The sequence below is a fragment of the Lepidochelys kempii genome, chromosome 7 (genome assembly GCF_965140265.1).
Source record: "Lepidochelys kempii isolate rLepKem1 chromosome 7, rLepKem1.hap2, whole genome shotgun sequence".
NCBI classification, from domain to species: Eukaryota; Metazoa; Chordata; order Testudines; family Cheloniidae; genus Lepidochelys; species Lepidochelys kempii.
Window position 1 is genome coordinate 76,790,431 of NC_133262.1, and position 23,458 is coordinate 76,813,888.

General features: G+C 40.1%; 1 protein-coding gene and 1 long non-coding RNA gene across 3 annotated transcripts in view; one reads left to right on the plus strand and one right to left on the minus strand.

Moving 5' to 3' along the window:
* Window positions 1-2,345, plus strand: part of LOC140914770 (uncharacterized) — a 75,777-nt gene extending 73,432 nt beyond the window's left edge. The window contains exons 9-10 of one of the 2 annotated variants that reach the window (XR_012159982.1): window positions 915-1,040; window positions 1,621-2,345. This is a non-coding gene — a long non-coding RNA (uncharacterized lncRNA). Of the gene's footprint in view, window positions 1-914 lie in introns of both variants that reach the window. The other variant, XR_012159980.1, reaches the window with a different exon arrangement.
* The window catches only part of CCDC6 (coiled-coil domain containing 6), a 63,744-nt gene that overhangs the window by 35,933 nt on the left and 4,353 nt on the right, over window positions 1-23,458 (minus strand). The window contains exon 2 of the mRNA XM_073353393.1: window positions 8,236-8,385. Within this exon, the coding sequence (XP_073209494.1) occupies window positions 8,236-8,385 (150 nt within the window). The remainder of the gene's footprint in view (window positions 1-8,235; window positions 8,386-23,458) is intronic.

Sequence of the window (23,458 nt, forward strand, 5' to 3'; positions counted from 1 at the left end):
TTTTTGAAAATCTTGGGCTATGGTAATGCAACATTACGGTTATACAATTCAAATAAAGATGGAAGTTACTTACCATAAAACTGGAGGTTCTTCGAGATGTGTGGTCCCTATCTGCATTCAACACATGGGATACACATGGGCATCATGCTCCTGTATCTGGAATGTTTTGTAGGCAGTGTCCATTGGCCCACATGTGTATGTAGATCTCCTTGTGCTCCAAACTGAGAGCATAAAATCTCTCTCCAGTTTCCCATTCTTAGCGCAGTTCAAACAATCCACAGCTGAAGGGACAGAAGATGGGTAGTGGAATACAGATAAGGACCACATGTCTTGAAGAACCTGCAGTTACAGCTAAGTAACCTTCATTTCCTCTGAGTGATGGCCGTTATATGTATTCAACACGTGGGAGATTCACACGCAATAAATCAGACAGGAATTGGGTGCACAGATGCAGAAGTGACAGCTGACTGTAGTACTGCTATCCTCAGAGCTGTATCCACAGTTGATGACTAGACCGGAGGGAAATGTCTCAAGAAAGTATGCAAAGAGTTCCAACTTGCCCTCTGGTGGAATGAGCCCTCACTCTCTCCAGAGTGGGAATATGAGCTAATTGGTTACAAAGGGTAATACAACCTGAGATCCATTCTGAAAGTCTCTGCATCAATGTGGCTTGACCCCTCATGATTGCTCTGCTTTGGAAACAAATAGTTAAGGAGTCTAACATCCTTCATTCTTTACAGATCAAAAGCCATAGCCCTTTAGACATCTAGAGAATGCAACTGTCTCTCTTTATCTGAAGCATGTGGTTTTGGAAAAATACTGTTAAATGGATTTTCTGACTCATATGAAACTTGGAACCTACTTTAGGAACAAATCTAAGATAGGTTTGTAATGGGACTTTTTCTTTATAAAAGGCAGTATATGGTGGGTCTGCCAGAGTGGCTCCGAGCTCACTAACTCCTCTGGCTGACATTCTGGCTACCAGAAAGGCCACCATCATGGATAGATGGGCCACAGAGCACGTGACCAGAGGTTCAAAGGTGAGTGACAATAAAACAAAAACTGAGATACTACTGAGATTCAAACCTCCCCATTGGTGGAAAGGACTGAGAATTCCCTTCAGAAATCTAATTGTGACAGAATGAGTGAATATTGTACAGTTATTCACCGGAGGATGGAAAGCACAGATTGGTGCTAAATGCAGTCACAGAAAACTGAGTGCAAGACCCAAAGACTTAAGGGTAAGTATATACTCTAAGATAGCAGGGATCCTGGCTGATTCCGGAGTCAACTCACACTGGTGAGCCCAAGGGGAGAAACACTTCTATTTTGCTAACAGCTTTTTGTCGTATTTTCTGCTTTGGTTAAGGATGGATTGTACCCTTTCAGAATGTGAGCATTCTACTTCTGATGCCCATTCAAATACCAGGATCTCAGTTGAAGCAGTCCCACACTGTAGTGCTTGAACCCACCCTTGTGCTGTATTAGAAGCTCCAGTAATGTGGGGATGTTCATGGGTAGGAGAACTGAGAGCATCAGCAGATCCATAAACCAGAACTCTCTCTGCCAGTTGGGTGCAATCAGGATGACTCAAGCTCTTTCTTGGTGGATCTTCTGCAGAACTTGTGGCATCACTGGGATGAGAGAAAAGGCATATAACAGGCAAACCTTCTGCAACATTGACAGGTCATCTCCCATAAAGCCCTTGCCCAGGATTGCTCTGGAGCAGTACCAAGGAAGTTTCCTGTTCTCCCACAAGTTGAAAAGGTCCCAGGCTGCTGTTCCCCATTCAGTCAAGATGTCATTGAGAACCAAACTGTGGATCTCCCATTCATTATTTGCAAAAAAGTCTGCTTGGGCATTCGACTAAGGAGTTGTATACTCCTGCTAAACAAACTGCTGATAGAGTTATGCAATGGCTGATGCAACAGTCCCAGGAAGTGACTGCCTCTATGCACAAGAGGGAAAGATTTCACTCCCCCCTGGTTGTTCATATAAAATATCATTGTCATGTGATCTTACATTATTTGGACATGTCTGGATCAGATGAATGGGGGGAGGGAGGTGTTGCAGGCATGACAAAGCGCAGGGAGTTCTAGTAAATTGATATGTATTCTGGACTCGCATAGGGTCCAGATGCCTTGTGGCATATGATCACCCATATGAACACCTCAACCCAAGAAGGAGGTGTCAGTAACCATGCTTGCTTCAGGGGTTGGTGTGAGGAAAGGGATCCCCACACCAACCTTCTCTCATTTTGTCCAGCAAATGAGAGAGTTAAACTTTGGGCAAAACTATCACCTTTCTGTGTACTCATCAGAGAAAGGCAACAAAACAGCAAGATGCCAGGCTTACAGGCTGTGAAGATGAAGTCTGGGAAACAGCACGATGTGTGCATGAGGCCAAGGAAAAGGCCTGCTTGACAAGGGTCCCATAGTGACCTGATATATGAGAACACTCATGGCCTGAAATCTCTTTAGATGTAGATACACTCTTGCTATAGTTGAGCCCACTGTCACCCCTATAAAATTTAGGAATCTTGTGGGAGGCAATGTGGACTTTTCATGAATGATGCAGACATCCACGGAAGGCAGAAGGCCGAGCTAGACACTGGTTGCCCGCTAGACTTCCTTGTAGCAACTTCCCATCAGAAGCCAGTCGCTGAGCTAAGTTAAGACTAAATCCCTGTCTTCTCATCTAAGCTGCCACTACTGAAAAAATCTTCGTAAAAAACCCTGGGTGCTATAGCTAGGCCAAAGGAAAGGACTCTGAATTGGTAATGCTCATAAATCAAAGAGGAACAAGGAAACTGCTGTAGGCTGGGTGGATATCAGTTAAAATATGCATCTTTCACACTGAGAGCCATGAATTATGTGTCTTCCTCTAACAAGGGAATTATTGATACTAAGGATATCATGTGGAATTTTACTTTCTGAATGAACCCATTCTGCTGTCTCAGATCAAGAAGGGACTTCCATCTCCCATCCTTCTTGGGAATCAAGAAGTAAGGGGAATAGAATCCTTTCACTTGATGTTGAGGTAGAACCTTCTCTATGGCTGCTCTTAGGAGATCTTGTCGTAGAATCTCCTCATGAAAATCAACTGGGAAAGGGGGGATTTGTGGAGAGGAGGTACCAGAAACTCATTCAGATAACGGCCATTAATAATCTCTAATATCCATTTGTCTGTAGTTCGAACCCTCCAGTTTTTGGCAAATTGTGTAAGGTGGGCTCCCAATGTCAGAGGAGGGGAATAAAGGGACATCAATAAAGGATACAGATCTCAACAGTGCCATAAAAAGAAGTTCTTCACCTCAGAGTTAGAGTATGACATGGGGGTGGATGTTGCAGAGATTGGGTTCTTATGTCTAAGCTCTCTGTCTCCTGCATGGTGACTCCTGAGGATGTTGGTGGTAAAACCACTAAGGAGGTAGTCTTGCCCTTTAACCCTGTCTATAGTGTTTTCTCTTCGGAGAAGTACAAATACCCAGTGAGCAAAGCACTGTCCTTGAGACTTTGAGGGAGTGCAGAGACTCACCTGCCTTCTTGTGGAATAGATTAATAGTATCAAAGGGCAGATCTTGGATGGTACTTTCCCACCTCACTAGGAAAAGCTGAGGATTGTGACCGTTATTGTAGCCATCCTCCTCGCACTATCTACCACATCCACCACAGCTGGGAAGGAAGTTTTGACCACCAGTCTGCCCTCGTCCACTAAGGCCTCAAAGTGGGCTCTCTCTATCCTCCTCTGGGAGCTTGTCCTGGCATTAAAAAAATTATTATAACTAGTAACATCATATTTGGTCAAGAGGGCCTGATAATTTGAGATCCTGAACTGGAGGGAGGTGAAAGAAAAGACCATTCTCCCGAAAAGGTCAAGTTGCTTCTGTCTCTTATCAGAGGGAGTAGCCTTTGGGTGTTGCTGCTTGAACCTCTCTGTAGCTCAATATTGCCAGTAGGATGGATCAACTGGTGGTGGAGGATCCCATGGCACAAGGTACCACCCATCTTTTGACCGACTGTATTTGGTTGGAGGCTGGAACTCTGATTTTCTGGAGGTCCTGTCTTGTACCACCTCTGTCCGATGCTGCAAAGGCTCCTGAGGGGCCTCAGACTCATCTAAAAAGAAAGTCGATCCCTTATCTCCAGTGGAACTGACAGTACCGATGGCTGTGCCCCAAGGTTAGCAGGTGGGATGGGAGAACAACTCTGCCAAGCCACGATAGCCTCAGCCATCCCGGAATAGAGATGGTCTCAATAGGAGGGATGAATACTGATGGGGGGAGCAAATATGTTCTCTGAGATGTTCTAGGAGATTCCAACTTAGACCTGGTGGCGGCACAAAGGAACTGGAGAGAACTTTTATGCCTTTTGTTTGCTTCAGTGCAAGTGTGGGCCAACAGACACTGTTTACAAAAAATTCCCAGACACAGGCACACGGCGTGCATGTCTATCCCACATGTGATATACCCATAGGGACCATCAATTGAAGAACCACCAATAATTGCAAAAGTTAAGCTGCTATACAAGTGTTCATTTGACCATATTACAGACAAGCACTTCTATTCCCATTTCTTCTATGAAATGGAGAATTTGCTTTACAGTACCACAAATTTCTCTTCTCAGAAACAATCATTCATATATATATGAATGGAAACTTCCGCTTTCATAAATGGAGGTAGATCAGAGCCATCAGTAACTGACAAGATTTCAGCCAAATAACGATCTGCAAAACTCATCAACTTTAAAATTAACCTCAGTTCATAACTACCTAAGAAAATTATATACAATTAGTGTATATTTTAGTACCAACTGCCCAAGTCCAAGATCACCACAGAAAAAGGGCAGGACAAGACATTTCAAAGAGGAAAAATTTATAATTCTGTAGGGTAGGCTCTTCAGGACAGGGACCATTTTCATGTTGTGCCTTATACACTGCTCAGCACATTACAGGTGGTTGGGGAAATGTGTTCCCGCACCTTTGTTTTCTCATTCCAGGGTATGTCTGGTAGTTTAGTATAGTAGTACATCTGGGATATAATCAAGCCATGACCTGTTCTGGGGGATAGGTTTGTACTAGACATACAACTAGACACACAAATAAAGGTTTGGTTTTTTTAGTTAAGTATTAGTGCTTTAAAACAGCAAAAAAGTTTCTACAAAGTATTGCGGAAGAACAAAAAGTATAAAACACAATCCTTTGTGAAAGTATGGAGAGAAGAACAAACGAGTGCTTCACATACTTCCTCCATTGAAGCATGTGCTTTTTCAGCATGAAGAATTATGTACCACAACACTTATGACCGGGTAAGTTTTCTGTGATCCAGCTAGATCTATGTCTTGCACTATACCATGAAAAATATTGTTTTTTCCTCTTTACATTCTGGTTGGTTGGCCAGAAACGATACATGGAACATCTGGTATCATTTGTCCTTCATAAGCACAATTTTATCACTATCGATATCAAGGGTAGAATAGATTCTCTCAGATCAACTGAGTTGGTACTAGGGAGGGGAGGACAACACCCTGTGATTTTTGAATTACTGAATGACTACTTTGACTGAAATATTCATGGGAGCTTTAGGACATAAGACTCATAGGACTGGAAGGGACCTCGAGAGGCCATCTAGTCCAGTCTCCTGCACTCATGGCAGGACTAAGTATTATCTAGTCATTAATCTTTTGGAGAACTACAGTACTATTTTTCAGTGAATAAGACAGTAAGCTCTAAAATCTTCTGATCTGACATTAGGGCCATCAGGAATTAATCTAGATTAGTTGCACTCTAGTCTTTGACAATCTCAATGGACTGAATGGGACTTGGGGCGGGAGGCCTCTGCAAACTAAAATTCAGACTTGAGGCCGAGTACTGGTGAATACAGTGTTGTCAGAATTTTACCTTTTTGGACCTAAATTCTATAACCAAATTAGTTACCGAAGGGGGCACATGGTGTCAGGTTATGGTGTGTTTTGTTTTGTTTTTTTACAAAATTGCCCACCATTTGATTTCAGGGAGCTCTATCCAGAGAGCATTCCCAACACTGTGGCTAGCAGAAAGGCAGTGCAGGCACGGTCTACATCAGCTCTATTCCCTCGTGACTGACCTACTGGGGGAATCCCTAGCTAAAGTTTGGCCAGCTTCTAGTTCCACTGGCCACCAGAGCAGCACAAAAAAACAAGAGAACTCAGTCCTAAGTATTATAGCTTAGGTTGTGAAGTGTACATTTGGTTCACCTTTGAAAGGTTAGTCATAACAGTTTTGTTTTACTGACTCTGCTAGTGATTTGAACTGCTCCTGCTCTTCCTTTTCCTAAGCAGTAGCAGAAGGAAATTGACAAGGATATTGGTTTCCCTCTGATGCTGCTAGTCAAAGCTATCAGTAACAGCCACGGCAGTGGAGCAGTTTCATCGGTTAGTCCTCTGACTCAGACGCTCAAGGTGTTTTTCAAGATCTGCAGGAGACCATCAGTCCCAAGGAAACTGAATAAAAATACTGAGGGTCTCTCTTTAGTGGCTTGCTCCTTTTGAATTAAGTTCCTGATTTTGCTAAACTTCTCTTTGGGACAGAATCTTTTTCCCTGTGCCAGTGTCTTTCAGGACTCCCAGATGAAAGTAACTGAAGGTGCATGACTGCTCTCTTTGTAGTATATTACTAAATCATGGTTTGCTACAACACTGACTATATGTACTTAACTCTTCTGACTTTCTGGAGCATGTAAATATGTTCAGTTTGCGACAGCTGTAGACAGGAAGTTTATTTTAATTTCTGTAATATGCATCTAATGTCACAATCGGTAAGTCTATACAACGCATACACTTTTAAAACAGAGGGACTGGAATACAGATCAAGCAGCTGAACTCTAAAACAGAAAGACAATTTTTATTTACAAATAAAATAAGAGATATAAATTAAAACTGGTACAGCAATTTGGCTGCTAAGGAAATTGTGGAGTCCCATGTGCATTAAGAGATTACATGGGTTTGAAGCCAATTCAGCCAATTAAATCAAGTTGCATTTTTCATTTAAGCTATTATATATGAGGTTTTATTCTGCTGTAGATGGTGGTGGATTTGGTTCAAGGCATCTCAGTTTTATATCAGAAATTGAAGTACTCTATTGACTGAAATAAATGCACTAGACCACCATGCTGTTTTCCAGAGCTACTGCACTAAAGATGTTCCAGTGTGTTTTACTATAAGGAAAATTACATATTACGCTGACAAGAAAAGAATACTTAATACCCCTCCTTCCATTCCACCAAAAATGTTGCTATATTCTTCATAGAAAAGGATAATTCTGAAAGTTTATATTTGTGAATTAGACTAAATTAGTATAAATCCTGAAAAACAGTGGGAAGAAATAGTATGCACACAAACTATAGAGAACCTTAACTCCTGACATTTATATTAATGAATGAAGTAAGGGACAACCAATAAGTGGCAGTCACCCATTAATTATCCCATCTCCCAATACTGAAGGTTCCAGAGGAGATTAGCCATAGTGTAGTTTACAACAATATATTCTTCACTGTCCTATAGAATTAAATATGCCTTAAGGTTACAGTTATAGAATGTTAAAAATGCTTAGAATATGCAGAAATAAGTTTCTTTAATTTTAACACTATTAAACTTCATGTGCAAGTTGTGTTGATGAAATACTAGTAAAGTACATATTATAAGTGTTAATAGAAGAAGAGGCTATAAGTTACTAAAAATATCAAACTAACATATTTAAAAAAAATGTGGATAACGTTTCCTGGCCAAGTTTCAAGTGCTGCTACCCATCTTAACATAAGCACTCTAATTATCTGGGTCACATATGCAGAGTTAATTTAAAATCAAATCCTGCAAATAAGATTCTTCACCTGTCTTACTAACAAAAGCTTAGAGTATTAGAACTCAAAGAATTCTTAAAATCCAATTTACTTTTCTATCTCAGTACAGAGACTGAAAATCAACGTAATTGCTTCACTTTTAATCAAGTTCTCAGTCTACAAAACCTGAGTTCAAACACCAGGGAAATGTTTGTTTAAAAAAAACCCACCTTTCTATTGAGATTTTCAAAAAAAAGAAGAGAGATTTGTTTTTTCCTCCATGAAGTTTTAGTTTTGAGCTATAGGTAAGCTAACCACATCCCTTTTACTGAAAATATGGTAACGAACAAAGTTTAAACTCGCCTCTTGAAGCTTGTCCTTTGGGGTCTGTGAGGATAAATACAAGCTGAGAAACCAATTACCTGCATCAGTTTCCTCGAGAGTTCATTAGTGAGAAATTCTTCTTCCTTTTCATAGTTTACCGCAAGTGTCTCTTTCTCCTTCTGCAAAGCTTGAATCTTCTTAAATAGAGTGTTGCTGATGAACTCCTCTTCCTGTTCTGCCCTTGCTTGCTGCAAAAAAAGACATATTGAAAGCTACAACTATTTCTCTTTGCTTCTAAAGTATTGTAAAAATAAATAAATAATTCTTTTAATCTGTCACCCAGACCTCAAAATTACTGTATACACCTTAGTAAAACCCCATTACCTTCATTGAAACTCTGCCTGCATAGTGCATGCAATATGTTCCTTTCTTTGTTTCCTTTGTATCAAGTTTGGAAGCCAAGTTATTTAGATCCAAGCATTCCCCCCCCCCCCCCCCATCACATTAAGAAATGTCCAGCCTACAACTGGCAACAAACAAAAAAAACCCACCACACACTGTTGGTTGGGGGTGACTATCACCCCAACCTTTCAGCTTTTCTCCTTCACAGACTGACTTTTTCAACCTTTCCTACAGACAAACAAGGTGGGTTTTTAAAAAATTCATCAATCATCCAGCAATACCACCTTGTCCATAGAGTTCCAGAGGACAGAGATTGGCTGCCACTTATTCCTCCAATCGAGAAGCTCTCTCTCCAGGAGAGAATCCCTACGTTTTACCAGAAGGAAAATGAAGTAGCATTCACACTCAGTCTCTCCTTGGAGGTTAAGTACTGTTCCACAGGAGATCAGCCCCACAAACTCCTCCATCTCCTGGGTCCTTCCTGAAGAGTTTAGATCCTCCTAACTCTTCTTTGATAGCTTATAAGTTCTGCAGAAACATTACAGACCTGCTTGACGCATACTTTCGAAGCCCACACAGACTATGTCATATATGCAAATTGAACATCATAGCTAAATAATGCAACAGCCAAGCTCACTCCTCCAAAAATAGATCACACCTAACTAAAACCAACAGAATAAAACAAATTTAGAATTCTAGGCCAATTTTTTTTTTTAGGAAATTAGTCAATACAGTATTAACAAGTTATCAAAAAGTTTAAAATCCTATTCTGTTGAACTCTAATATCCTTGTCATTTTGCCTCAAACTTATAAACAAACAAAAATCTACCCTGGACTAACATGCAGCATGTAAAGATTTAGGCAGATCAGTTTCAGTTTAGCAGGGGTGAAAAGAGACTTAAAAATTCAAGAACCAGAATTATAACGGGATGTTAGTCTAAATCTTAACTGCATCTCTGCAACAAAAATCCTTCAGGCAAAACCTAACAGTACACAACATATATTGTAAGTTCAGTAAACTTGCAACAGAAAGCTTCTCAGAAAGCTTAATACAATAGATAGGTCATTCCTATCTATTTGAAGGAAAGCCATATTCCCCACAGACAACTATTTTATTAGGAAACAGCAGCTACAGTTACTATCTGCAGTGAAAGTTGTTCAGAGAATCCTCAAACTTCTTTCAAATACACAGGACTCTCGTCATACAAAACTTAACACCCTGGCAAAGCAGTCTGGTAGAATTGAAACACTCATGTTTCATCTGCCGTGTCACATATGTGCTATATTCAAACAAGGTCTGGAGCCCCTATCATTACTAATAATGTAAGAATGTGTCTGAGTGTCATATCAGGAAATTACAAACCAGTGTATAAAGGTCAGCAAGCTCTTGGACAAATGCTACATTAAGTTGTTAGCTTTCATCCTGAAGATGTCTAACATCGAAGACCTAACATATATTTGAATAAAATAATAACTGTCAAAAGAAGCTTTAAAAGGGAATTTAAATAGGGCAAGTATTCTCAGCCTCAAATCTATAACCGAGTCACAATGACATTCAGGATAGAGAACAAATACATACGTTAAAGTCAAATGGTCAGAGTCTATTGTCTCTGAGTCCTTCACAGCACAAACTGGTTCTTAAACCCCATTCCCTTCATTGCCAGTGACACACACCATTATTGTTGGTGTTTGCTTCTCAATGCTGAAGAGACATTAAAAAGACAATCCTATACAGTCTGCCTTTAAAATGTCTAAAATTAAACAAAACCTAGCACTTTGTTCTGAATAAGAGACCAGATAATTGACTGACACACTTAAGTAAAAGTACTAAGAGTTAAAGTTTAACTGATAATATTTAATCTTAACACAAGGGAATGCAGATCTATGTACTTGAGAATCTGAGTTTAACACTTGCCAACTATGAAATCAGATAAATATGGTACTGCTACTAGAACATGCTACGAAAGGATGCCAGGCCCCCGCTGCCATACTTTCTAACCCCTTGCATTCTTTCCTATAGAAAGCCTCCCTTTTGTCTGTAGACTTGGCCCAAAGTAATTCCTGATTTACTTAGTTGTTTTAAAATATTCATTTATCAGATGCTGGTTTCCATTAATTGCTTTAATGTTGTCTAAAATACTGGATGAAACCCTGAATGTTATTGCATTATCACCACCAGCATTCAAATTTAAACACTCATTCCATAATCAAATTTCTCTTATTGACTGCAGTAATGAGTCTTAATACTTTGTCCACTGGGCCTCGGGGCTAAGCCTGGTCTTTTTGCAGTGTGGGCACAGCTCACGCCTGAGTCCCCAGATTTATGTCCGGATATTCTGCCAACACTATCCCACAATCCCCATGGGCTAATGTTTCTCAGCCCTTCTGTCCCCAAAGTATCCACTCGATTTCCAGGAACTGGAAACATCCTTACTTCCCATGCTTACTGCTGGACTGGAAACACAGTTAAGCAGTTTCTGTATTACACAAAGCCCTACTCCAAGCATGCTGCTACTTGGCCACAGGAACAGAGTCATTCTCCCTCAAATGGAAGATTTACTCTCATTGTTGTAGAGTTCTTAAAAACATGCACCATGTGTCCTTTCAAGTAGTATCTGTTTGGCTTATGGATTTCCTGGCAGTTTTATTTCCACAAGAGAGCATTAGAACTGTATACACTATATCTGAGTACACAAAAATTTAACCTGTTGAATACAACAATACCTAGATATTTCTTACAACAGCCTTTGATGGTAAAGACCTTGGATGTCATTGTAAGAAATTAGTAGATACAGTTGTATATAACAAGAATTTATGAGTAACCTTTTGTGTGATTTTATATGGCTCAATGAAGCAACTACCTTACCAGACAGTCAAAGGTTGTTTGATGTGGAAACTCAGCTGGAGAACATCACATCTGTAAAAATTATCCATTGCTTAAAACACTGAATTAGACATTCTAACCATTCCTCTCTTTTCTAATTCTTTGCCCATTATCAATTCAAGAGCGTAACAAAAAGCTTTAGCAACTCAGGGTAACACTGGTATTTTTCTGTGTTACTTGTGAAGTTTTAGAACAGCAGCTTTTTGGTTTACTGCTGTTTGTGCACAGAGGTAATCTTGTCAAAGCACTGTGAACAGAGTTTGCTAAGTAATCAATACATGCTAAGCAAGCAGAGAACATAAGCACATAAAACACTGGTTTTGTTCAGAACCAACATAAGGATCTTTATTTATAGCTATCTTTTTAATGACAGATTTAAACAAAATGTTTAAAATGCAGAGATGTTCCCCACAAGATCATCAGTTTTAAGGTCACTCAAATTTTCTGTCTAAAGTAGTGCAGCTTTCAGGGCATGAAATACAAAGGGAGAAGGAGAGCGGAAGGACAAAGCTACCTGCCACCGTGGCATGCAATATTTTTTTAAAAATCAGGATTGCCATACTCAGTGTTGTCATGACAACTATTCATTTACAATTATTTGTTTTTAATATTGTAATTGTTCTAATTCAACATTTTAAATAATGACATTTTAAAAAAAAATCAGGTTGTTTGGATACGTGCTTGTTCACTAGTAAGTGGTAACTCTGGTTGGACCTTATAGCAACGTTCTTGCCTGCCACCACCTGCACCATCAGACTTAGCTCCCCAACACAGAAACCTGAGTTATGCAACAAAATAGGACGTCAAACGTATAAAAAGTGTGTTAGTCTGCAAGCTACACTTGCTTTTACTTTTTCTTTTCACTGACAGACCACCACTATTTCTTTTCCACACAACAGATCATCCCTCTTCTCTGACCCGTTCCACCATAGTACATTAGCAGCAACTTCACTTCAGTGTCTGTGGTGCACGCTGGAAGAAGTTATCAATAAAAACATTGGGGGAAGGGGGGGGTCTCTAGTCAGAAAGTTAAATAACCTCTTGGGTGGCTATATTACTGAAATAGATGTTCTACTCACAGAATATATGCTTTTGATACTAAGAGGAATGTACAGTCTTGTCCAAAATTTACCCATGTCTGCTCAAAGCCCAGCCAACAGCAAATCTTTGTTAAATATAACTAACTATTCTGCGTACCGCAAGTGGTTTTTTTGTTCAAAGATAGGTACGTGCAAAAACAAAGCAGAGAGAAAATTTCTTAAAGACCTTCTTGAACAGTCTTTAGAAAAAAATCCAAATTCAGTTTATTTAAATAATGTAGATTTCATAGAATCATATCTAAAGGATTTTGGCAGAATATAGAAGTGTGTTTCTGTTTTCCGCCAGGGTCGGCTTTACACTTCATTACAGTATACAAAGGAAGTCAAGTTATCATCTTGTTATTTTACTATAAAATAACCTACCTTCTCTAGGTAGAAGGTGTCACAGTTACAGGGCTAGTTGTGCCTCTGTTCCGTAACTGGGATCACTGATTGCACCCCCTCAGGCATCAGAACTTGAGCCTTTACCACAATTATCCAGACCAGGACCTGGATTATAATACCCTGCATATCCACTGTTTTTACCCTGCAGGTTTGACACCTGTGATTCTTCTCTTTGGGAGTCTGACAAATGGTGTATATAGTGACCCCTTTCCAGGTGGAGCCATCTAGACTTGTTTGCTACATTTCCAGAAACCACTTCTTCTGATTCTAGCCTTGATGTTGCTTCTCTCTGAAGCAGAAACAATAGTCACAAATTTGAACAAGTATTTTCTGTAGCTACTTGCAAAGCAAGTACACCATTTTTAAAAATGCTACTTTATCTCCTCTTTTGCGGTCTTCAAGTTGAAAAACAGTAAGAAATGGTGATCCAACTGGGCTGCAAAAATCTCATCCCCATGTCTCACTATATGAGAAAATCAGACAGAAAAAAGCGAACCCCACTGAGCATGAACATTTTTTTAATGTTATTGGTTAATGTCTGATTCATTAAAAACCGCACATAGTCCTTCTATAGAAAGCCACACTACAACACTGGGTGAATGTTATTTATTCATGTACCAGGAGTTTTAAATATCATGTTGTGTGTGCATCATTATTAATAACTACAATAAAGAATTCCAGGAAGTCTTTAACTATGCAGCAATAAGCAGGAACACTAAATATCAGGACAGTTTTATAGAATAAATAAATCTTGCAAATATTTCCAAACTTATCGGGAAGGAGGAGATTTGGGAGGAGGATAATGTACGATTTAAGCATGCACCCTAACATGAAGCAATCTTCTCTCTTTTATGAGCTGCTCCTCACCTTCTATGGACAGCTTATATCTCTTTTTACTATCACCTTATTTCTGGTTTCTATCAGTACCTCCCTGCTCCTCACATAGTTTCTCGATTGCTTCACCTCATCTTTGTTTCAGTCCCTCTCACTGAGGTTCACCCTCTTCCTTGGGAGGTGTTTGGAAGATCCCTTCTTTCCATATTCCCTGTCACCCATTTTACTTCCTTCTCTTACGAGGCCCAGCTTCACACTGATCACCCCTTTAGCTAACCAGAACTTCATGTCTTCAACCAGCGAGAAGGGTCTGACTAAAGAGAACACAACATGAGATGCTCCTAGACCCTACAAGCTCAGGGAAAAAGGCCAAACTAATATTCTCTACCTTAATCCAATGGAACTGCTTTCCTCTTTTTAGTGTCCTTGTTCTTTACACCCTGCATTTGTTTCTCTTCCCTCTATCCTATTTGTTTAGTCTGCTATTCCCTCTTTGAAGTCCAATTTGTGCATTTTGCTCTGCCCTGTTTTCCCTCCTTTCTCCTGCACCTTCAACTTGGTTTTTGGTCTTCCTCCCTGTCAAGGTTCCTCCCACACTCTGAACTCTAGGGTACAGATGTGGGGACCTGCATGAAAAACCTCCTAAGCTTATCTTTACCAGCTTAGGTCAAAACTTCCCCAAGGTACAAAATATTCCACCCGTTGTCCTTGGATTGGCCGCTACCACCACCAAACTAATACTGGTTACTGGGGAAGAGCTGTTTGGATGCGTCTTTCCCCCCAAAATACTTCCCAAAACCTTGCACCCCACTTCCTGGACAAGGTTTGGTAAAAAGCCTCACCAATTTGACTAGGTGACTACAGACCCAGACCCTTGGATCTTAAGAACAATGAACAATCCTCCCAACACTTGCACCCCCCCTTTCCTGGGAAATGTTGGATAAAAAGCCTCACCAATTTGCATAGGTGACCACAGACCCAAACCCTTGGATCTGAGAACAATGAAAAAGCATTCAGTTTTCTTACAAGAAGACTTTTAATAAAAATAGAAGTAAATAGAAATAAAGAACTCCCTCCTGTAAAATCAGGACAGTAGATATCTTACAGGGTAATTAGATTCAAAAACATAGAGAACCCCTCTAGGCAAAACCTTAAGTTACAAAAAAGATACACAGACAGAAATAGTTATTCTATTCAGCACAATTCTTTTCTCAGCCATTTAAAGAAATCATAATCTAACACATACCCAGCTAGATTACTTACTAAAAGTTCTAAGACTCCATTCCTGATCTATCCCCGGCAGAAACCAGCATATAGACACACAGACCCTTTGTTTCTCTCCCTCCTCCCAGCTTTTGAAAGTATCTTGTCTCCTCATTGGTCATTTTGGTCAGGTGCCAGCGAGGTTACCTTTAGCTTCTTAACCCTTTACAGGTGAGAGGAGCTTTCCCCTGGCCAGGAGGGATTTCAAAGGGGTTTACCCTTCCCTTTATATTTATGACACTCCCTTAAAAATGTACTTGTATTTCTGCTGTTGAATTTAGCTTTCTCCCAGCAAAATCAAAGAATGTCCTGCAGAGTCACTTCACCCTATGCATATTGGTGATCTTCCAGTTTCTCCCTGAAATTCCACTCTATTGTACTCTGTATAATTCAGAGTGAAATTAAAATAATTCAGTGGGATCATCTTGCAGTCTGCAGTGCACAGAACATAACAGAATGGCAGGGAGAGCAAAAGAACTGGGTAGCAAGCACTAATTGAACAAGGTGCCTGATGAGACAAAAAGGGACCCTGCTTGATCTTTAAAAACTGAACAGAAAGTTTTTCAACACTAGAGAATGAACCAAGCAAACATTATGCTTTTGCATAAATTTGGTCAATGTGTAGCAACAGTCATCTTCCTCCCCAGTGTGCAGTCCCATGTCACTATACCCATACTGCATAGTTACAATTGCCTCATTTGCAGTACAACGTTCAATTTATGACCTATTGATGAACATAAGTCCTGCCTTTGCCTGCATCTGCTCCTAGATCTCATGAAAATTAAGAGTTTAATAATTACTAAAGTGGGGTAAGGGTGATGGATGAAAGAGCAGACAATGAAAAGTTGTATGTCTGCAAAACATGCATTTCTCCCCTGTACCAGGGGGACAGATTCCAGACACACCTTTTGAAATGAGCACTAAATTTCAAACCCCATTATAATGAAGACCACAACTTCAAACCACAACTAAGCATGAAAATAAAGATACAGACAGACCCTTTCTGAGATGAAAGTGGGCAGTGCATCCATTAAAAAGAGCACATTTCACGTTTACAAAACCCCTAAAGTTTAGTATTAAACCAAGAAATGCTCTGCCTGCTCCAGAAAGGAAAAATCATGGCACCTTTCTAGCAAGAACTAGAACACGCTTCCCTGGATAGCTGCAAACGTGGTTTTTATGCTCAGCAGAGAAAGATTCAAATAGATTAAAAGGCAAACAATGTGGGAACACAAAGTTAAGGTAGCCCAGATATAGCTTGTAAAGCCTGTTTTTAAAAGAAAATAAATTACTTATGAATGCTCAGAGGAAGGGGAGCATGATTAGGGATGAAAGGTAGGTGGTAACAGGGGAAGAAGGATTTGGGTATGTAGTGAGGGATGGGGGTATTATGGGGAGTGGGATAAAAGGGAATGACTGGAGGGGCTCGGGTGACGGGGGTGCGATTAGGGGAAGTGGGAGGGATAGCAGAGGGATTTGGGGGGGATTAGTGGTACGGGGATCTGTCATCTCTGAATTTTCCTCATGTGTGTGTTCTGGGATCTGTGGGCACCCTGCCCCTCTGAAGGTGTCTGAGCCTCTCTTCTTGCCTGCCATGTGTTTTGGGACTTGGGGGACCCTGCTGCTCTTGGAGTGTCTGAGCCCCTCTCCTTGACTTTCCATGTGAGCTACGATCTGGGTGGAGGGCAAAATGAAGGTAACAAATTTAAACATCTAAAATCCAGAAAATAAATAGTAAAGATACACATATCCCAAGTGTAGGATTGGTGAGGGGGCACAGGCGCTGGCTGCCTTCGGCCCCAGGGGTGCTCACCCCCCTGCTCCACCCCAGGCCCTGCCCCCACCTGACCTCTTCCCCCAAACTCCCACACTCACCCTTCCCATCCCCACTCCATCCTACCTCTTCCTGCCCCCACGGCCCCACCCCCTGCACTGCCTCTTCCCACCCAGTTCCACCCCATCCCCGCTCCTGCCCCTCCATCCCAGCACCTCCAGCACCCCACGTAACTGCTGATCCAGCCGTGGGTGAGAGGTGCTGGGAGAGAGTGGGGAGCCAGTGCTAAGCACCCACTAATTTTTTTTCTGTAGGTGCTCCAGCCCTAGACCACCCACTGAGTCAGCGCCTATGTGAGGGGGCTGACCAGAGTATGTGTGGGAGAGGCTCAGTTTGGAAACGGAGAGGACTGCGTAGACCTGGGGCATGGCTAGAGAAGCCTGTCTGAAGCAGGGGCAGGATTCCCAGATAGGGGTGGGTATTTCCCCCCCAAAATAAAAATTCCCCTTCCACAGAGGTAGATTAGAGCAACTTGCCTGCTTCCATCCCAGGCCAAATTTCTGCCATGGGTTGGATTTGAACTCTCAGTGCCTGTGGTGGTGCTCAGAATGATACTTTTGGAGTCACTCAGGGCCTCTAATATAAAGAGAGTTTTCCAGATACTTAGCCCTGGTCTGCGCTAAGAAATTAGGTCAGTATAACCTATATTGATCAGGGGTGTGAAGAAAAGAAAACAAACCCCCCAAACAATCTAACCCCTGCTGTAGACAACATTATTCTCCTATCAACTTAACTACCACTTCTCAGTGGACTACCTAAGCCACAATGCCTTCACTGGAGTACCACTGTGCTGGCGCAGCATCTTAAGTATAGACACAAGCCCTGAGAGAGAGAGAGAGAGAGACAGACAGACAGACAGACACACACACACCCACCCACCCCCAGCAGGCATGCAAGATGACAACAGAGCAGCAGCAACTGCGTTAGGGGCAATCAGCTTCTCACAACCCAGACAGGGAGGTAACTGGGCTAACTTAAACATAGGATATGTCTACACTTAAGCAGCTGCAGCAGAGCAGCGCCACTGCTGTAGCCCTTCAGTGTAGACACTACTTACATCAATGGGAGGGCTTCTTCTATCGGTGTAGCTACCTCCCCAAGAGGCAGTAGCTAGATCGATGGAAGGATTTTGTCAACCTAGCACCATCTATACCGGCAGTTAGGCTGGCATAGCTACATCCCACAGGGATGTGGATTTTTCACACCCCTGAGAGACTTAGCTCTGCCAATGTAAGTTCACAGTGTAGACATGCCTATACAAATGCTACAAGGAAAGATTAAAGGTTATGTATAGGGAAACGTGCATGTAGACCTCGCCTGATTTATTTTACTCTTTGCTCTGCAAGTTGTGTACCTATGAATGAATGAATGAATCATGCTATATTTTGAAGAAGCCGATTTTGAGTGACTTTAACAACCCAACTCCTCAGACTGATGAGGCATACAGGTGCCAAAGCGAGATGGGCCTGTTGCATTCACATGGTTGGGAAACCGGGTGAGCCGCAGCCCAGAGATCCAGTCAGAATGGCAGGACTGTGTGGTTCACCCAGAGTGGCAGACATGAAACCAGGTCTTGCAACTATGTGGTATGCCTGAGAGAGACTAAAACGGTTCTAAGGCTCAATTTGCCCTGTAACTTGACAACAAATACTAGAAGCTACAGAAGAACAGAGAAATAGAAAAATTTCACGTAACTCAATCCCAACATTTTTGAATGATATGAAACTCAAATACCTGCATTAAAGTCCCAGTATGAATACAACATGTTTTCCCTAACCCAAACAAAAGAAATCCCTCTCAATTCAATGCAAAAGAACTACTTGGATATAGCACTGCAAAGTACCATCCTAATAATCCCACCAAGATTGAAGATCTACAGGTTTAAATGCTTTTTTATTTGTAATAATTTGAATTAAATTCTATATAAAATAGAAACTTGTCAAATTTATATCTGCAGAAGTTATTTTCACTGGAAGTCAAGATGCCAGGGAGGAAATGATGGCAAAATATTTTCTACCAGTCTATTTGTTATAAATATCTAGTATACAAACTGTCAGTATTCTAACAGAAACACTGTTACAGTTCTTGAAGCTTTTCTATTTTACTTCTATAATACAGTCAAATAGTAAGTGTTATCACAACATCTCGACAACGTCTTCCTCTGGAAACGTAATGCACTAAAGGCTAGTCAGCACTACTGAATGTAAACCGACTATGCATGCACCCTTTTCTACCATCTATGAAAGTTGGCCAACTACGCAGGTAACAATATTACTCTTACCACAGCAACCTAAAGGCCAAAAAGTTGACAGAGTTCACTATTTAGTTTCCTTTCTCCTTTGGATACTTCTACCTAGGATTCAAGTTCTGTAGACACTTCTTAAACAGAGACAAGTGTAAAAAAAGAACAAATGAAACCTCTCTTGCATATTTATCCATTTTTTCTGAAAGATTTCAAGGATTAGACAGTTCTATCATGACTGATAATTTACTGCTCCTTAATGATACACAAAGTCTGATCCCTGACTCTCAAAAGTCGGTATTAATAAAATGGGCATTTCCCTAGATTTTGCTGATTACTTGTGCTAAAGTTTTGCTTCAGCTTTTGCATTATCTTAGTAATTTCACACCTAAAGTTTCCCCAAATATATTTTTCACCAATTCACCCCACTCTGCAAATATATTCAAGACTTTGTCATGTCCCTAGACACGCTACCATTTGAGCCACACTGCAGCCAGATAAAAAAAATGTTCCAAAAAGACTGCCTACTAAGCCCTAATGAGTCGAACTGTGAACAGTCTATCCTACACCCAGCAGGAGCCAAACAGAACAAAATAGTGGTCCAACCCATTTTTACACAAACCATATTAAAATATTTGGGCTTACAGGTACATCTCAGACTTCTTTAATTTTGTATATTTGACATTCATTTTGAAACGAAAGTTCAATGAACAGCTTAAGCCTCGCACATAGGGCTCCAAATACTATCCATTAAAAAAAAAAAGAAGAATACCCAGTCTCTAAATTGTTTTCCACTTTAGGCTTCATTCTCCACTTGTCCACCTCCAGACACTGATGACTGGCAGAAACACTGTTACAGTTCCTGAAGCTTTTCCTTCCTTTGTACCTTCCCCACCACCACTCTACTCACCACTCCTTAAACACCCCCCTTTGGATTCTTCCTACCTACTTCTTCCTTCCCTCCCAAATCTTCATGCACTTAAGGTGAACTGCAAAGATATTTGTTTTTTTTTAAACCCAAATGTTGAAGAGACTCTAAAAGAGAAAAAAAGTATATTAACAGCATATTTTGCATTGTATTTATAGTAAACTGAAATATTAACTTTGCTAACTTCAACTGTTAGGGCTGAAAGTTTACTAGCCAGGTCATTGTCTCTGACTATATATAAAGTTTCAGCAAAAACAGTATGAACATGAGATTGGAGGAAAATAAGTTGTTTTGCTGATGCCAACTGTTCTGTTGAGAAACTGCAGTATCTCTGTAGTGCATTTTGCTTTACCCATGAAAATCCATCCAAATTTGCTTAACTTATGAGCCACTGAAAATTTGAACACACTCAGCAGAGGTTTGTTAGAGGCTGGCAGCAAATTTCTCCAAACTTCGTGTCTGCCGAGCACGTTCCATCCCAATACTGAGCAGGGAGTTTTCCTCCAACTGCTCTTCCCAGCTGCCGGGAGCAACGGTGGCACTGGGCCCTAGAACTAAGAACAAGGGAACTCAATCTCTCCATTCTTCATGCTCCCTCTATTGGCATCCAGACAAGATAGAGGAAGCAGCCAAACTCAAACACAGAGGTATGAAGAGCAGAGAAACGACAGGGTAGGAAGGTAAAGAAACAGAAGGAAAGAAAAGTCTAACCACTAAAACACACGCCACTCCAGAACCTGAAATAGAATCCAGGATTCCTGAGTCTTAATACTCCTCTGTCAGCAAATACCTGTAAAACCCACTGGCAAAGCATGTGTGTCATCCCCTTCAAATGACAGGCCCACAGAGTATAACTGCCTACTACTGGTTATTCCATTAGCTCATTCAGCAGAGGTCTATGCTGTGGATCTGATTGTTCCAAAGCCATTACTGAAATATTTGGGCTTTTTCATTTTACCTTTTTTAAAACAAGCTAAGAAGTGACATTTATACGAGCTATGTCAAAATAATGTTAAGGTTGCAATCTCAAGCACTCAAAAGTTAGGAAATGCCAGAATTAAAGTTGCCTATAAGGTATCTTATCTAACAAATTGAATAAAATTATTATAGTAAAAAAAATTAGTGAAAAATAAGGTCCTAATGCTGCAAACACAAGAAGGTACACAACTGTACTCACATGAATAGTCCCATTGACTTAAGTTAAGCAAGTGCATAAACAGCTGCAGAATCAAGAACTAAAATTATTTTTCTTAACATTACTGTGGCATGCAGTCTGTCACTATAAAACAAAATTATTGCAGTGTTAATGAAAAGCTTAGGCTTTCAATACACTAACCAAGTTACTGTAAACATTTTACACCCATCCCCATATTTTCAAAAACAGAAGTCCATATTAGGCACCTAAGGGCAGGAATTTCAAAAGCACTTAACTGACTTGGGACCACAAGTCCCATTAACTTTACACGGCAAATCATGACTGGAAATGATTTCACATGGCTACTTGCCCCCACTTTCTTGCCTTATATAAGTCCAAGCCATAGAAGGTGATATTAACTGCAAATATAGCACAATTATTTGCTCATCAATTTTTTAGTTGGTGTTGGTCTCACAGTAAGGAAGTTAATGAAGCCCTTGGCATGTCTTTTTAAGTTTGAAACTTCTTAGTAGAAAAAAAAATGTAAAATTGTACCAATTAGAAAACTAAAAAAAGTTACAATACAATCATTTGAGAAATGTAACACTATAAAAATGTAAAAACACAATCTGATTTAATTTTTAAAAAGTTTAAATAAAAAAAATCATGATCTAAATAAAAACAAATTTTTAAAGACGTTATTTTTATCTACCCTGGTACCAGGCACCCAATGTACTGAATGAGGCAAGGATCTTGTGGAAAAAATGGTATGTACTGATGTAGTAAAAGACTATCATAATGCATATGCACAAGGGAGCGAAATTAAGGTTAAGCAACTTACTTCTGAAATTTCTTAGTGATTGACTTTGTAACACTGTAAACGTAACATTGTCCTAATGTAATGTTTTTGTATGTAATCTGATAATACTTCACATCTGTACAGTGCTTTGTTTTTAAAAACACAGCACAAACTTCAATCATCCCAACAACGGCCTTCAATGTGGTTATGCAAGAATGAAGACAATTTCAAGATGAAGCAGTTGCACAAGTATAAATTATTCTCTATTTGGCGTGCAATCATTGGTGACAATAAGGAAGAAAATACTTAATGCCCAAACTTAATTTGCAGGCCTGACAATCAAAGAAATCTTTGTAGTAACATATTTTACCAAATTTGATAAGGAATCAGTAAACACGCAAACATGAAAGCTTATGCTTAAATAAATTTGTTAGTCTCTAAGGTGCCACAAGTACTTCTTTTCTTTTTATGAAATCTTAATGCCTTTTTCCCCCAGACTGACTATTCCATGTAGAAACACACTTTAATACAGGCTTTTTACACAAAATATCCATGTTCAAATTCACCCCTCTGCCACCAAGAAGTTCACACACACAAAGGAAAGAAAGCAAGCACTCCTTTGCTAACACTGCAGCAAGCTTTAAAACAATTCCAAAAGCTGTTTGCATTCATGCTGAATTCAGTGATAATGGGGCACAAATACAAAGACTAACAAAAGCCAGCCTTATTAAGGGGGAAAAATAGAGGTTTGCCAAAAAGAAAACGAAAGGAGAAAGTTTTCAACATTTAAAGATGAAACCGCACAGAGAACTAAGTAACTGAAATACAATTTTAAAGTGTCTGCAATGCTAACACACTAGAGTACAAATCAGTGTGTGTTGTAAGGGTCCTTGATAAGAAACCCCATGCTGGGAAGACTCGCATTCATCTATATACTTTTGTGTTCATTTAAAACAATTTCATCTCCATACTTTATCTGTACACAAATGGGCATTCTCCTCCTCAGCTCATCTTTGCCCTGTGATGAAATCAAAGCTGATTTGTAACATCACCATCATTTCTATAATAGGAAATAAACATGTTACATACATTTACAACTTCTCTACGAGACCAACAATGAACTTAGGTTGAGTTGTGAGGGAGTAAATACAAAAAGCTATATTGTACTAGTAAAAAGCAGAGTAAATGACAAGCAAAGTAGAACAACTGTTTCCCCTTACACACCTCCCCAACTAAACAGTTATTTATACCTGCCCTCAATCAGCTCTCACTTAAACCTTTTCAAGGCCAGAGAAAAGTGATCTCCAATCATTTTTATATTGAGTAATAGGACAATATCTGGAATGCAAATGTGTTTATATTAATGATGGTTTAAAGTCCTGACAAGTTATAAATAGAGCCCTACCAAATGCACAGTCCATTTTGGTCAATTTCCTGGTCACAGGATTTAAAAAATAGTAAATTTCATTATTTTAGATATTTAAATCTGAAATTTCACAGTGTTGTAACTGTAGGG